Source organism: Homalodisca vitripennis, chromosome 2, assembly GCF_021130785.1.
Source record: "Homalodisca vitripennis isolate AUS2020 chromosome 2, UT_GWSS_2.1, whole genome shotgun sequence".
Classification (NCBI taxonomy): domain Eukaryota; kingdom Metazoa; phylum Arthropoda; class Insecta; order Hemiptera; family Cicadellidae; genus Homalodisca; species Homalodisca vitripennis.
Window position 1 is genome coordinate 80,933,125 of NC_060208.1, and position 17,157 is coordinate 80,950,281.

Here is a 17,157-nt window from a genome sequence, read left to right on the forward strand (position 1 = left end):
GATTCTAGTGAACACTCCTTATGTGGGTATTTTGTAAATGGTGGTCTCCACTATTACAAGCTCAAGGCATTTGCTTCTCAACTCACTGAGAATTGGGTACTGCAGTGACCAGATATGACAAAAACCAAAGAGGGGATGTCCAGTACATTGTTGTGGACGGTAGGGGAGAAATCTGCAAGCATTTGAGACAGCTGCACCATTGCTGATAGTTAAGTACTATCAAGTGATTTAAACTTTATAAGAAAAAAAAACTGTAACGAGAGACTAGAAATAAGAGCATAACTTTGAAGAACCACTGGAGTTTCCAAAAAGCTGTTTAAGACACAAGTAAATTTTTTCTCCATCTTTTTTGGTCCCAATTTAATCTTGAATTTCACATCTGTATAATATTTACTTATCAGAAGAAGATATCTCAGGTGTAAGCGCCTCTTCAAAGATAAATGTGGGAACTGTAATAAGAATAACAAACAGAGGAATCACTGCAGTGCTAGATTAGGCCGCTATTAGCCATTGGTTGTGCAACTATTTGACGACAGTGTTTGGACCCTGCTTCAGCTCCGTCAACTTTTTGTGTCTCAACTGGGTCGGGGGCATTGCTATATACGCAGCCTATTAACCAGACACAGCTAGTTGTGACACTATTGTACAACAATGTTGGTGCATGCATGAGCAGTAGGCTAGAGCACTCAAAGAAAACATTTTTGGTTCAATCAGCTTGTTCAAATTGAGATGATTTCGAACTATGTTGTTGTACAACTGGTAGACTGGGCTAAAATTTGTTAGTCAACTAGTTATGACAATGGTAGTACAAGTTGTATCGCTAGTTGTCCACGGCTAATAGCGTCCTGCACCAACACTGCATGTTCCAACTCATTTACAATTATCAAAAGACAACTTTAACTCAGCAAACAAGAGAAGACTGTTATCTAAAGAAAAAGAATTCACTTGCTGGCTCTTGATTTCAAAAACACACATTTGGGATACAGCACTTGAAACAACAGCCACAATACTGTAGAAATGCACAAGTAAATTACACCAACCTTCAAAAGAACCGAGGCATGTTATGCAAATGGCTTCATGACCACTGCTATGATGCTGATGAGTTGAAAGTCAGATGGTTGAATGACCTAGCACCCTACTGACCAAAGATTGTCAAGAAAACCTCATTCCACAGTCTAAGAGGTTATGCTATCCATGTTCAGATAGAGATAAGAGAGGGATCTAGGTGGTCAGAACCTTTTCAACAGCCATTGGTCACAGAGGAAGGATAAATCACGTTTTCAAGGTACAAATAAATATACTGAAAAGAGTGTGATCGACGATCAAAGCTCTGCCATCACAGTTACAGAAGGAATTCTTTAGCTCTGATCACTACATCAAATATCTTGCAGCTCTGCTACTCTTCTTCCTGTATAAATTTTAAAGTTATGAATATTTCCATTCTCTCAATACCCTACTTGAGGAGTTAAAAAAATGCATCTTCATATTATTGGATAGGAAGAATAGATTAGCTATTTTAATAAATAAGTTAGTTACTGGTTGTAAGTAATTTATATATTAATTTCCTGATGCACAGTAATGTTAGCATCATAGTTCTACATTTCCAAATTCCTTGACTTTTCACAATACAAATCTGCACAACTTACACTAATATTATTCTGAACATTAAAACTTGGCCAGATTCGGTTAAGAAACACCATATATTCAACTTTTTTCTATTGACAATAAACATACTTATCCTCTATTTCCAAGGATAAATGGTGATGAACACTTATTGAGCTCAACTGTGGCATTCATTCATTGCTTGGGTACAGGTAGAAAAATAGATAGAGTTCACATTAAAAACCTTCAAGGCATGTGCGATGTAACTGAATCCAAAAAAATAAACCAACCAATCATTAGCCCTTTCTACGTGTCAAGAAAATTTCCTGTTCCAGACAATACCTGAGCCGATGCTGGCTGTGTCTACTCCGTCCTCCAGTGCATCGCCCGAGTCTGGAGTGTTCGCTGCTGACGTGTTGGGGCTCGAGCCGTCACTCAGCAGTCCGCAGAAGTCCCCTGTAAACCACAACATCACTTTGCAAGTTTATTGTACACTAACACTTAGTTTTAATGTGAGACTGTCTAGATTATCACAGTATGTGAAGATATATTTCAAATAGACTTGGTGAGATGGAATTGTTTTTACATACATGTAAATATTTATTTGTGGAGTTGCCTGAAGATGAAATCTTTAATTTTGAAAGGCCTTGCACAAAACAAAAATATAAACTTGAAAATTGTGTGCATGATTTTAGCTGCATTTAAGACGGAGTTTATTTAAATTCATGAAAAATCATCAAGATGTTTTCATAAGAGTTAAAGTGTGGTTTTTCAATCTCATGGTTTCATGAATATGGGTATGCAAATTCCTCCTTTCGGAGCTACAGATATATGAAGCTAGTCCCTAGTCACAATTTCAAAAATTTCACATTTTATTCAAAGACACTAAGTAATTAATGATACATAATCAAAATTCCATAACACTCCTTCTAGGACTTTTTAGAAGAATGCTCTTAACTTCATAAAATACACACACACACACACACACACACACACACACACACACACACACACACACACACACACACACACACACACACACACATATATATATATATATATATATATAAAATTTCAATAAACATTGAATCACAAAAAGTACTTGCTCCGCCGGGAGTCGAACCCGGATCTCTCACTTGCCGGGTGAATGTGCTACCATTACACCACAGAGCGCTTACTTTTCCCGATTCAATTATTTTGTATTTGGCCGTATCTGTCACATATGCATTTAAATAAGCAAACTAACATATGATCGGAAGACCAAATACCTGTCAAACGACTTTTATTTACATTAAACTCTATAAATGGCAATAGCCTTATTTAATTTCTATAAACATTGAATCACAAAAAGTATTTGCTTATTTATATATATACATATATATATATATATATATATAATATATATATATATATATGTATATTTTGGAACCCAAATGCCATAGTACACAAAAATTGTTTTATCACTCAATCTTAGTAATCTGCCAAGAAGAATAATTATACTTAGTTTTTCCAGAACTTTAATTATATTTCAAATGTCTTCCTAAAAGCTATAATAAGATTTTTATTTCAATGATATACAGGGTGAGTCAGAAATATTTTAAGACGTAATTGTAGAGCTGAAAATAAGAAAAAAATGTTATATAAAGGTAGGTCCGGAAACGCTCCATTAGTGAGTAATGGCTGGCAAATGATTTTGCTTTGTTTTCAGTTCACCTGGTGAAATTAAGTGATTCTGAAATGTTTTGTTTTAACTTTTATTGACTCAAATAAGGTGGATTTATATGGAAAATCACCTTATTTATTGCTAAATGTGTAAAAAAGTTATGAAATTGACTCCTCACATTATACACTACACAGAAAACTTTTGCTGTTTTATAATAAGAAATGAGTATCTGATTGGTAACAGCTAGTGAAAAACAAACATATTTTTAGTTCAAAATTTTATTTTTAAATACAATAAACATGTACAATCGCTCTAAGTATCACTCGAAGATTAAATATGATGCTCAAAACGACCTTCGTAGTTCAAAATGCACACGTTCAGACGTCTTCTCATCGAGTTTCGGACCCATTCAAAAACTCCAGGTGTCTGCTTAATGGTTTCTATTCCATTAGAGATGTTAATCGGACTTCTTCAATGGTATCTATTGGGGAAGAGTAAACTAACTAATGTTTTTAAATGTCCCCAAAGGTAAAAGTCCAAAGAATTTAAAGCCGGTGATCTTGCTGGCCATGAAACTGGTCCACCTCGGCCTATCCATTGATTTGTGAAACTCTCATTTAGGTGTCCACAAACAGCCAGAGAGTAGTGCGCAGGTGCCCCGTCATGCATAAACCACATGTTTTGGCACAAATGCAGAACTACATAATCAAGCTGGTTAGGTAGCTCGTCTCTTAAAAATTTCAAGTACACCACGCCATTAAGCCTGGGAGGAAACACGAATACGACTAAATGATCTGCTAAGATTCCAGCCCAAACATTTACTGAAAACTGATGTTGTGGGCGATTAGGTTTGATAGCATGAGGATTTCTGTCTGCCCAAGTGTGGTTGTTATGGAAGTTATTGATAGCTGATCTTGTAAAGTGAGCCTCATCGGTAAACAAAATTGTATTTAAAAAGTTTGGATCAGCACATTTTCCCAGAAGACATTGACAAAAGTAACACGGAAAACGTAGTCTTGTGGCAAAAGAGTTTGGACATGCTGGAAGTGGTAAGGGTGTAACTGGTACTCGTGTAGTATTCTCCAAATACTAGATTGGCTGACATTGAACTGTAGTGACAATTCTCTAGTGCTCTTTTCAGGATAATCAGAAATTTAATTAATAACCAACTCTTCTAATTCAACATTCCTACATGATCGATGTAAGATGTACATGGCAATGCCTGCATTACTATGCTCTGAAGACTTCAAAGAACCTGTTTCAGATAGGCGTTGATGAATAGTGGCCAAAAATCTTGCGCTTGGACATCTGCGGTTATAAAAAGTTCTTTTGATACAGACGTCTTGCTGCAGTACTATTGCAGTGTCCCAAACCATACATTAAATGCATGTCTGCTAATTCAGAGTTTGAATACACATGATTATTACCTTCCATTTTTATTAAATGAAACACACAACACAAAATCACTAATAAAATGGATGAAAATAACTGATTAAAATACTTAACACAAAAACACAGTATCTTTACAGTTTGTTGTTTTGTTCAACAATGAGGTGACCTATGTCATCTAATAATAAATTCCCAGCTGATTATTTATTATTTAAAAATGTTTAAACAGCTGTTGTTTAAATGATTAATTATTACCAGCTGTTACTAATCAGATACTCATTCCTTATTTTAACACAGCAAAAAGTTTTCTGTGTAGTGTAATACGTGAGGAGTCAATTTCATAACTTTTTTACACATTTAGTTAAATTTGCTTATTATGGTTTTTTAAGAACTAAATTCTCTACAATCTGTATTAGGAAAAACAGTTTGTTTAATGGTCATTTAACAATGTTATTGGACATCAAACATTTAAGACAATATTTTTGTTATTATATTTTTTGGCAAATTTCATACTTTTTCTCAAAAAACTGTTCACACTAAAACCTCTAGAGTGGTTTTATTTGAACTTTCCATATAAATCCACCTTATTTGAGTTCAAAAGTAAGAACAAAATATTTCAGAACCACTTAATTTCACCAGGTGAACTGAAATCAAAGCAGAATCTTTCGCCAGCCATTACTCACTAATGGAGCGTGTCCGGACCTACCTTCATATAACATTTTTTTCTTAAAATCACGTCTTAAAATATTTTACCATATTTCTAACTCACCCTGTATATATGTTTAATTTTATATCCCAATGATAAAACAATTGGGATACTTTGTTAACATTAATATTTACAAAGTATTAAGTGAATTGGTAAATCATATTACTAATCGTAGAAAAAATAAAATATAAGTTTCAGAGAAGATTGATTATTATCATAATTAAACTATCTTTTCCTAAACAAAAGTAGAAAAAATACAGAAAACTAAATATAAGCTTTCCAATTTAAAATTAAACACATTTACAATGGCTCAACGTAGCTTAAAATAAAAGCTAAAGGTTAATATAATTAATATACACTATTATCTTTTGCAAGTTTGATTTATAGTCATCTAATGAAAGAAAAATGCTTCTAACCAAGTTGAAGCCAATATAATGTCTACTATCTTATACCATAATATAGAATATAACTACTTACCTGACTTGCGATCAGAGCCTGCCATAGACCAAGGGCGAGGTTTAGGTGCAAGGGGTGGAGGTGGGGACCTGCCCTTGCAGCTCATACCTATAACAGTCAGTCACGCTCAGTACACAGGAGGTCGATTTTATCTAATGCAATTTAGACTTAATTTACTATGTTAGGTGGACTCATGTGCATGAACATGATCTGCTATGTTCCCGAGAGATCCAGATTCACCAGTTTGTAACACATTTGAACACATTTTGGATAGGTGATTTGTCATAAACGTAAAACTAACACCATAATTGTCCTAAAATACAAAAACTTAACAATACAGACCACTAGCATACAGTTATTTTCAACCAACTTGCTTTTAGTGTACTACTACACAGGGGTTTTCCCAAACTTAAAATTAACAAATTATTGTACAGAATAAAAAGAATTATAAATTAATAACGTCTTCAACTTTTCCTTGAATTGATTTTCATTTAAACTGTTGTAATAATTTGGTATAACATTGTACAACTTGGACTCCTTGCAAGTAAATTAAAACGGTGATTTGGTAACCAATATTTATTACTGTTTCTTGTATTGTAATCATGTTGAAATTTTGTAATTTCTGGTAAACTATGTTTATTACAATAAATCCAATTGAGAGCCTTCGTAGAGCCATTACAGTTAATATTTTTAAATGTTTTAAAATTATTTTTGCACAAAGTTCTTGGATGGGAATTTTTACGATACGTATTGAGCATTTTTTAAGTCTGAATGCTGTTTTAATTCCTGAAGCCTGCTCCCACAACATAATACTGTATCTGAAAATGGACTCCACATAGCTGTGGTAAACAGTTTTAATTGTGTCCAAAGAAACAGTATCTCGCAAGCGCAAAAAAGATAAAAGCTACTGACATGAACCTTCCAATTAATGTTATCATCTAGATATATGCCTAAGAATTTATGTGATTTTGTAAAACTAGGAAGGTCTATGTCAATGAGGTTTTGAGGTTATGTCATTTTTTCCGTCAAAACAGCTGACATAACATACACAGCAGATGCTCCAACTTATGAAAACTGAATTTTGACCTCTGTTCACATTAATTCGCACAACACTGTATTAACTCAATTTAAAGCAAGTTTCTCTACTTAACATTCACAGAAATACATTTCTAACAGTTTTTCTTATTTTTATTTACAAATGAGGACAATAAAAACTACTTCCTCAGTGTTTTACATATTCTAATTGCATCATACTAATGAACTAACAAAAGATTATGGCATTTTAAATTATTGTTATTCTCAAAAACCATTAACACTGTAAGTGGAAATTAGCTGTCTCATAACTGTGTTACAGTTTTCATTCACTTTTTACTGGAAATAATTTTCCAGCAGTGAACTACTATAACTGTCTTATGCTGTTTTGACCCATTGGATCTGTTATGGAACTGGCTAATGGAATGGGAAGAGATGAAATAGTTTACATATTCTTACAAGCAGACTATACGTTTATCTTACAGATGAGCCTGAGTACATTCTCGTGAAGTAAATTTCCACGGCGTGTTAAAGAAGAAAAGTACAGAAAATTATAATCTTACAATGAAAAAATTGGGGGTATCCTGTACCTTCCAACTTGATATAAAAGGTAGAATTAGATGGGGTATTTCTTTTTTGTTATTGATTATTTTGTAGCCTGGAACCATTTATCATATTACTTCACACTAGGATCATGTAGTTATTTGTTAGAGTGTGAAAGTGCGGTGCTTAACTGGGATTCGAGCTCGGAGACCTGGGGTGACCCTAACTACTGAGCTACCAGAGACACCTGTACGTCTGGTAATAGCACATTGAGACTAGACTACAGTGTAAAGGGTTCTGTCCCAGCCTTCAAAGCCCCCACTGCAACACTTACAGACCATTCGATAACATTACAAACTGTAGTAACAGCAATAAATAAAAATTAGAGAGCTTATATGAGCGAGACGATTACTAAACAACTATATACCTGTATCGTTGATTTGACGGAAGACTGGTGATTTGGGGGCGGGAAACCCATTGCTGGGAGATCTGAGTGAGTCTGCCAAGGACCTAACCCGGCCTGTGCACTCGCACTCACCATCCTGAGCACATAGTATCTCATGGTTAATATTCTTGAATTCAGATCTCATGTCCATCACTATTGTCTATGTTTCTTGACTAAAATCAATTTTTTCAATATGATGCTTTTAAATATTCTCAATACATTTTTACAAGTCTAACATTACTTTATATATTTTATAAAGCATAAGCGGACATTTAAAAGTTTGTTTTCATATTTAGAATGTACCGATTACGTCTTTGCATAACCATATAATGCTGCTTTATGTTATATCAATATCAAAATAGGTTTAAATGTATTAGCATATTTTGGAACCTAAATTGAAGGACCAATTCAGCCAAAATGGAAATGTGTGAATGGGTTTTTATGACAAATAATATATGACAAAAAACTAAGTATCTGACAATACTGTGATGTCAGGGCCAATTTCTGCTGTCTGGAATGGAGGGAAGGCTGTACCAGAGCTTGTGGTGTGAGATCAGAGAGAGTGTGATAGGAGAGTGAAGAGGTAAATCATCTGGTCATCTGTATGAGTAGTCGGGCTAGTAACTTAAGGCCAACACCCAATAGTAGGTTGTTTCTAATCGTGTTGTGGATATTGGGGTTTAGGTTTAATGAAGGTGACAATGTATGGGTGTATACATTGTTAAAGCAGGCTATTGTGTGTGAGCAAAAACAGCCCTCACTGTTTATCACCTTCTATGAAGAATAATATTACGATCTCTAAAAAACTGGTCAATATAAAAATTGGAAAATTCTTTTGAATAGACAGAATACAAGAGGGTACATTTTACTATAAAAATTAAGAATAGAAAAAGTCTTCTTGCAAGATTGCTTGACTTACCTGTCTACTTTTCCTGGACCGTGACGCATCACTCTCCTCCCCACTGCCATCATCTTTCCCACCTAATAAATACAAATTATAGAATATTCTTGTGTTCAATTTCAAGAAATTAATAAGATCTGAATAATTGATTATGTAAAATACATTATTCTTATTTAAATGATTTGGAGTTAACCGTCACAAGGCCAGAAGCTATACAATGCCTTTAAATATTCCTGCTATAAAAAGGGTTATTGACACTCGTATACTACAGGTTTGTTTGTAAAATTTCTTACCCATATGAGAAGTATGTAAATTTCTAAGATCCCAAGCACGAAATTCCTTGCACTCTATAGGTATGTTTACAATGATGCAAAAAAAAATATGGATTAGAAATAAAATGAAATGAAACATTAAGTTAAATGTGAACTGAAGTAATTAAGAGAATACATATTCCCAATAAAAATGTAAATTTAAATATTATAAAGTGTTGGTAATTTATGAAAAAGAGTGTAAAGTTCCAACAAAGGTTCACCTGCTTGGGTAACTTATAAAAGTTGCAATAAACCGGAATTTGGTTAAACTTCTGCTATGAGCTGAGGACCTCTTGTTTTTTCATACAGTTGATGGGTTCTTGACTTCAAGGAAAGCTCAGATCCAACATAAGCGCAGTGCCACCATCAATTTAGACTGTTTTATTTTTTTGGGAGGGAAGTGGAAATAATTATATGAGCTTAAGTGTGTGAGACTACTGACTGTCAACACTTGCGAAGCGGCGGGCGATGGGCGAGTGGGCGAGGCGGGGCAGCAGTGAGGGTGAGAGGTTGTCACTGGACACAGAGCGGGGCGTGTCCTTATGGCTGTGGTCCCCCGTTGCATCTCCTCCGCTCTCACCCAGAAAGAGGCTTGAGCTCACACTGTAAACAAACAATGGACGTTTGACAGTTGATTCTATAGATATCTACAAGAACAAGACCCATATCATTGTAAATTATTTTAGAAAAAGATTTTCATAAGGTTCTACTAATCCAAACCTCATTAATTTAAAATCAATCTATAACCTAATACCTACACAGATATTGGTGATACTAGATTCAAATTCAGAATTGAGAATGAAAAAAAAAATGTTCACTTGAGATTAGAATCATTTTTGTTCTTAAAAGATTAGTGCATTAATATCATTATTTATATTCTATTATGAATAATATTCCAAATATTATGAACTATAAGATATTTTGTATAAATTCAGATTAAAATGTTCTTTGGTATACCTGTCTTCAGAAGTGGGTGAAATTAGTGGTGTAGTGGGAGTGACGTTGAAGAACGTGTCCACTGTGTCCTCCAGAAGAGGGGTGGGAGGTCGTAAGGTGGGACGGGAGGGGGCACGAGTCTTGGCACGTCGAGGCCTGCCTTTCACCAGGTGCTGTAGTGGTTGGGCAGGTGGCGGGAGTTCACACACAGAGTCCAGAGATTCTGCAACAACCATGACAACTCTGGTTGTTTACTGTCATTAAATTACAATGTTAGGAGACACTTTACAAGAAACACAGTGTTTTGCAATATGATGCTCATAAAAGTGAAAAAGTGTTTTCGACATTCCTAAGGTCAATTTCCTCTTTGTTTTACAGTGTTATGTTAATGACAACAGTGTCAGAGTAGTCATTTTTCAACAGAAAAGATACATTACATTTAGAAATTAATACAATATTATAAAAGACAACATAAGAAATAATTTTAACAATGAGAGAAGAGATAAAATTGATTTTTAAAGTATTTTTTTAAGTAAAATTAAAATAAATCACCTGAATTACCATTGCCCTTTTTAAGTTGATTATTTAAGGACTGTTAATTACTAAAATTACCAATTGCAAAAGTGTTTTTACTGTACTGTATTTTAGAAAATCGGTAAATAGGTAACATAATTAATTAAAAATGACAATTTTGTAAATAATATTTTGCTTGCAGTTAGTATTTTCTATATTTCTCTTTGTGTCTTGCTGTGAGTCTGCAGAGTCTATTTGCAGATGACCGCTTATCACTAGTATGTAATTTAGCGATTGTTAAAACATGTTTTTGTTGTATTTTGTTTACGAAAAACTGTAAATAAAAAACATTTCTATTTTCTATGTTTATGTAAAGCAATAAGTCTGCTGCGTGTATGTGCAGAAGTCAGCAGCTAATATTTGTCCACTTGACAATTTTTGTAGTTGTATAAATATTTTCTATATAAAATATACATTATGTTTAAACTTTAATATATTTTTATCATTTTTAGGGGATGTTTAAAATTGTTCAAACATTTAAAATGTTAAATATGTTAAAAAATATATGCCCTTATTTTTGTTGAAAGTTGATTTTAAGGTTCTGGAAGCCTGTATCACAATATATCAAATTACCAGATTAACCTAACAAATTAAAGTATAGTGAAGGAGATATGACTTTGTTTTTAAAACATATCTATTGCTCTGAACTTCTGCAAATCCCTTTACAATAAAGTGGTATTCTTGGTTTATTTTTATATTACCATACAGTCTCCAAAGGCTTAAGAATGACAGAAACTGAATTGGTGGTGATTATAAAAAAAAAAAATAAAAGGTTAGGTTACAAAACCTATTAGGATGTAATTTGAGAATAATTGGTCCTACATTTTTTAAATTTGGAATCGGATTTAAGATTTAAAAATTCTGGATTTGCCCATCACTAAACTCTTACAAAAAAATCTTACGACTCTCTTACTTTCAACTAAATTCACATAAAATGACAAAACAAAGAGTCATGTTGAAATAAATTTAATTCTCTACAGCTTCCTTTTTGAAAAATTGTTTGTGCTGCCACAAGGATTTTTTCAAAAATGTCTAATTTATGAGAGCTTATATGTCATTAATGATAACAGATATTAAAAACCACCAAAACAAAAATGTAGGAAACTTTATCAGCTTTAATTTTGTGTACCCGTATAAATTTTTTTAAACCAACCCCTACTAGATATGGGTGAAAAAAAAGATTTTGATCCCCTCACCCTCTTGCGCCACCCCTAGGGTTGAGAACTTTTCGTATGGTAAATGATCAGATATCCCTAACAACGACCACATTTGGTTTTTCCGCTATTTGACTTATGTTCTTGACCCCTCATTTGGCCTTTTGTTGAATTACCTTAATTATTGTTGTTTGATTAACCTTACCTTATGGTACTAAAGAATGTAAGCTTACAAGTCAAGAAAAAAAAAATTTTTAGCAAATGAAAACGAAAATCCTATCTAGATCCATTAGAGAAATAATAATAAATGATATGTTCACTCACCCTCAGCACTGGTGGGGAGGGAGGGTAGGAGGTCAGGGATGTCATCCGCAGACATGCCCTCGATGTTGTCAACCACAGACTTGGGCCTCAGCTTGCGACCATGGAGACTCTTGCGTTTTGTGGACAGGTGCGGCGTGGCCTAAACACAACACAAGTCTCACACACAACACCTGTTTAAACAACTGCCACTTGTGTACATGTTACAACATTTAAAGTGTGATTTCAAACATCTATAAAGAGCTTGGAGATGTAAAGTCTCATATCTATTATTAGATCCTTCAGTTCTTATGGTCGTTGATATTTTAGAAATTCAAATACAAAAATATTACTACATTTAAAGTTGAGCTACTATTAACAAAATTAAACATCCACAGATTCACTAGCATCACCTGTTTAAGGACCGGCTCTAGTATGACAACCTTGACATAAAGCCGTAAGAAAATTGTTATACTTCAAATACTTTTAACCCTTATTTTGGGTCATAGAATTATGAAACATGTCTCATTTAGAAAGATATCTTAATACAAATCTAAATGCTTTGGATATTTAAACAATAATGTACAAAAAGGTTAGATTTTTTCTGAAAAACCAATAACAATATAGAAAAAACTGGATGTGTATTGAGTTTATCTTTAAAAATGAATATATAATATATCACAGTTATATGACAAAAAATAAGGGAGTAAAGTGGTTGAGATTTGACATTGTTTCTATAAAACTTATACTTTAAAAACAAGAAAATTACCTTAAGATTTTCCTTGACTAAAGGAAAACAACACTAAAAAATAGAAGTTCTACAAGTCACGTGAGATACAATAAAAGGAAACTAGCCCGTTGCCTACGTGTATAACTGGTTATTTATTGCTTTTTTTTTTTTGTTAAATAGTATTTTTCCTTTCAAAAAATGGAATGATTATAATCATGAGTCTAATTTATAAGTTTGCCTTGTTGTTTATTAATGTTTGTAAATATAAAATATGAAGAATCCAGACCACTTTAAAATACCATTCTTTATATACTTTTTTTTAATAACTCTTTTCCTTATTTACAATTACTTTAGTAAGAGAAAAAATATCACCAAGAAGTTAAGAAATTAGTTATTTATAAAACACACATACAACAAACATAATATGAGGACAGCTTGATACAAACCAGTGAAAAATATATCAATTATTTGGACTGAAACCATGTTTATGATTGATGTGGTCTCCTCCAATTATGCACTTTGTGTAACAACGTGCTACTTGTAATGCTTTTATGAAAGAATGTGGTGGCTTTTATTGTTGCTAATGCACAGTGGGAGTTTTACTACTCCAAGTAATATAATATCAATAAAACTATACAAGTTTACACTTGTAAATTAAACCGCTGCCATTTTGAATAGATTGCACACTATGAAGTCAAATTTACGACATTGTGTTCTCAAGATAGACAAGCTTTAATTTGATGCACTACTCGACCTACGCTCTCATTTAATTCTTCTTACTTCTTAGGGAAAAAGTAGATATTTATGTATATTATTGATGTGTAAAGTTTAAATATTTTATCAGCTACAGTTAAAAAATATAAAGATGTCACCATGCAACCTGACCTGGTTGTTGGTAACTGAGGCATTATTTGTTTATTAATTACACTAAGACTTTACTACTGAATGTATTCACAATACTAATAGTCCACTTAACAATAACTTAATCTGCTTTTATAACTTGAACACATTAAAAAGTTTCATTTTTTAAAACTTTAATAGGCGGTAGCTCCAAAACGAGTAAGTTAAAAAGAAAATTACCAAGAATACAAACATTTAAAACGATGTTTTACATTTGAATTTGACATAAAAATATACAGTGTATTCCATAAATGAAATTTTAAAGTTGGCCGCTATATTCAACAATGGCAGCCAAATATGAAATTCTAGAATTATGTTTTATATTTTCAGTAAAAAGTGGATGAAGTTTCATTTAAATCCTCCTGTAAATTAAGTCGATGGTGGCATACATAGAATGCACACCATTTATTTTAGAAATATATTTAGTTTAGTACATAAACAAAATTATTGCCTGATTTTTTATAGATAAAATAATCATGCCCATTTTTCCCTTTACTGGCCAGTCTACACCTACTTGAAATACTCCATTAGATGGTTGGAACAATTCAATTTATTGAAAATTCCTGTAGAATTTAAACAAATGCTGAATTAAGTATGTTTCAGAAAACTGTTGTTAGTTTCTCAAAGAGATGTTACTAACTGAAAACAAAATCCATGCGTTTCTATACCTCTGACTTTTCAAAATGTTCCAGTTTGCATAAGTACGTAAGTACTCATACAAAAAATGAATACTAATGTATATTAAGTTTACAAGTGACTAAAAATCTAACTATGTTTGAACTAAGCACTCCAACTTCTATATCTACCACCACACATTGTTAGATATCTGTATATTTCTTTAAGTCTTCATGCACTCACATTATTTATCCATGCTCTTTATCCTCTACTTTGTTCGTAACACAACAGTAAATAATTAAATACTTTATAAGAAAACAATATTCAATGTGATTATAATCTAAGTTTTCTGATTCACACTACGTTGAAATGTTAATAATATTTCTATGGTGTGGAACTGGCATTAGACAATAGACAATAGACAATATTGGATAATAGAAAACATTGGATGATAGTTATGACACTGGACACTTAAGCCTAAGAAGAAAGATTAAATATGATGTTATACGTTTGATATGGTATTAAATAATTACATATATTTTTTACAACACTGTTTTATCCCCATAATACCTAAAACTTGTTATGATAATTATTATTTTCACAATATTTTGTTGGTTAAGACCCAAATTCCTTTTGGGAAAGAGAGCAAGATGCAAGCATTCACAACACATTACTGAATTCTAAAGACCACTTCTGTGAAACAAAATTATTTTGTGTAACATCACTCCAAGATCAACAGTTTACATTCTTTATGATAATAAGACCTCGTGCAACTTACCAAATTCAAGTATTCCAGCTTCTGGCATAAGAAACAAAGTTGTATTAAAAACAAATTTAAAAAGGGTAATTACATACATTTTAAACATGCAATATTTTGAGGAAGTGGACGTTTTTGTAGATAATAAAGCAGTAATTTCACAATATCTGTGAGTCTTACATTAGGCATAAGTTACAACTTGGGCTAATAAAGAAAACCCTTCCTTTACAAATGCCAACTTGATACCGATCTTTATATTGACACAAAATATATAAAGGATCTTCCAACAGCTTAAAACTTTGCAACAGAAACTAATATAAATATGCGATTTGCAATCATTTATGTATAATGTAAACCTAATCTCAAAAGAAACTCATTATTTAGAATGGAAGTAAACAATTTAATTAGCAGTAAATTCAAAGTTAGAAGCATGTTTCATTAAATCAATACACAAAAAACCTTTCATACATTTTTTTCTATCAGTGGATAGTATGACTTCAATCCATCAAAAGTATAACTGAGTACAATCCACAACATAATAATAGTAAAAAAGATTGACAATTGTGTGACTACTCTAACAATACAGAGCGAACATATAGCCACTATACATTTCTGAGAAACCGCCAATTTACTAAACATATACCATAGGTACTTAAACAAGTACCACAGTTGGGCCACAAATCAGTACATCCCAATGTGATTACCCTCCAAGTGTAGACACAACTGTTAGAGTGACCAGAGTCTGTGAACAGTTTATGTTTGCAGATACAACAATTACAGGACACACATAAGGATTAAGAACACAGTTGTTTTCCAACAACCTATTTTGTATTGACTGTTGTGATTACCTGAATGTATCATTCAGTTAGCATATCGCTAAGTTCAATGGTCTGTTAAAATTTAACATGTTCGATTTTGAAACTGGTCGACTCTCTTGAAATCGATTTTGTTTACAGTCTCATCTTTAATGGTTTGTTTAGATTAGTTGTCATCTAAAATGACGTCACGGTAAAATAACGTTGTTCTTTTATGAAAGTTTAATAACTTTATTGAGAAAATACTCTGTGAAAGTAAAAATGATGTGAGTGATGGTAACTTTGATGACAAAATTTTGAGTGAAAATGACAATAAAGAAATTTAAGAACCTTATGTGACAACACCTAACCTACAAATTTGGAAGTGCCCAAGGCAAGCTAATGATCCGCATAATTTTATTTTTAGTGGTAGATCTGGCATAAATACAATTGTTGCAAGGCAAGTATATACTAGATAATAAATAAGATATAATATAGTAAAATACAGTTTTAACATGTTATATGGTTGTTTAATATTTTTAATTGAGCCTAAGCATCCACACAATGATTTCCATTGCAAAATGAAAAATTCATTTGGTACCTGAGGGTAAAAATACCTGAATAGTACCTGGTAGTCAATGGGTTTAAGTACATACAGCAGATGTTTAGTAAATTTGCGTCTTCAGAGAAATAGTAACTTTATGTTCACTCTGTATTTAGCTATATTAAAAAAAATTCAAGATTCTCTAGTGGTAGATTTACAAATTAAGTGTACAATTTTTGGGATCAGATGATCTTTGTGATAGTGATAGATACAGACCATAGGGGAGGGGTCGGACTGTTGACTAGCATCGGACATGGCGAGGCTCTCGCTGGGATCATTGCGTGAGGAGTCGGAGCTGATACGTGACATCGTGCGGAGTACATCTGGAGTGGACGATCGCTTCTTGGACATATCACCCAGCTGGAACATAACCACTATAATAATCAGAGAGTGACATTAAATCTGCAGCAAAAACTCCCTTTAACGTCTTTTACTGTTGAGTTTTTCCACACAAATACTTGTCTTGGAAAACTTGAAAATAAAAGAACAGCATCAAGTATATTTATTCTTTTACTTATTTCTTAACCTTACAAATAGCAGTAATTTTTCCTGTTATGTCAAGCTATTTTAAAATTTCACGTAAGGTTACAAAATGTATGATAGTATATGAATATGATATTATATATCTTGTTATGATTAAAAAAAATATATTATTTGCATTTGAAGAAGGCCATAGGCAATTTTGACAGTTATCTTTTTATGATATGCAAGTTTGTTGAAAGATAAAGGGTGTCCCGTAACTCTCT

General features: G+C 32.8%; 1 protein-coding gene across 1 annotated transcript in view; it reads right to left on the reverse strand.

The window, feature by feature from the left end:
• LOC124354252 (F-actin-uncapping protein LRRC16A) overlaps positions 1–17,157 on the reverse strand; it is an 80,308-nt gene that overhangs the window by 12,163 nt on the left and 50,988 nt on the right. Inside the window, exons 20-27 of the mRNA XM_046804570.1 lie at positions 16,628–16,771; positions 12,036–12,174; positions 10,006–10,207; positions 9,491–9,651; positions 8,756–8,817; positions 7,819–7,933; positions 5,838–5,924; positions 1,945–2,058 (exon numbers count right to left, since the gene is read on the reverse strand). Coding sequence (XP_046660526.1) covers positions 1,945–2,058; positions 5,838–5,924; positions 7,819–7,933; positions 8,756–8,817; positions 9,491–9,651; positions 10,006–10,207; positions 12,036–12,174; positions 16,628–16,771 — 1,024 coding nt within the window. The remainder of the gene's footprint in view (positions 1–1,944; positions 2,059–5,837; positions 5,925–7,818; positions 7,934–8,755; positions 8,818–9,490; positions 9,652–10,005; positions 10,208–12,035; positions 12,175–16,627; positions 16,772–17,157) is intronic.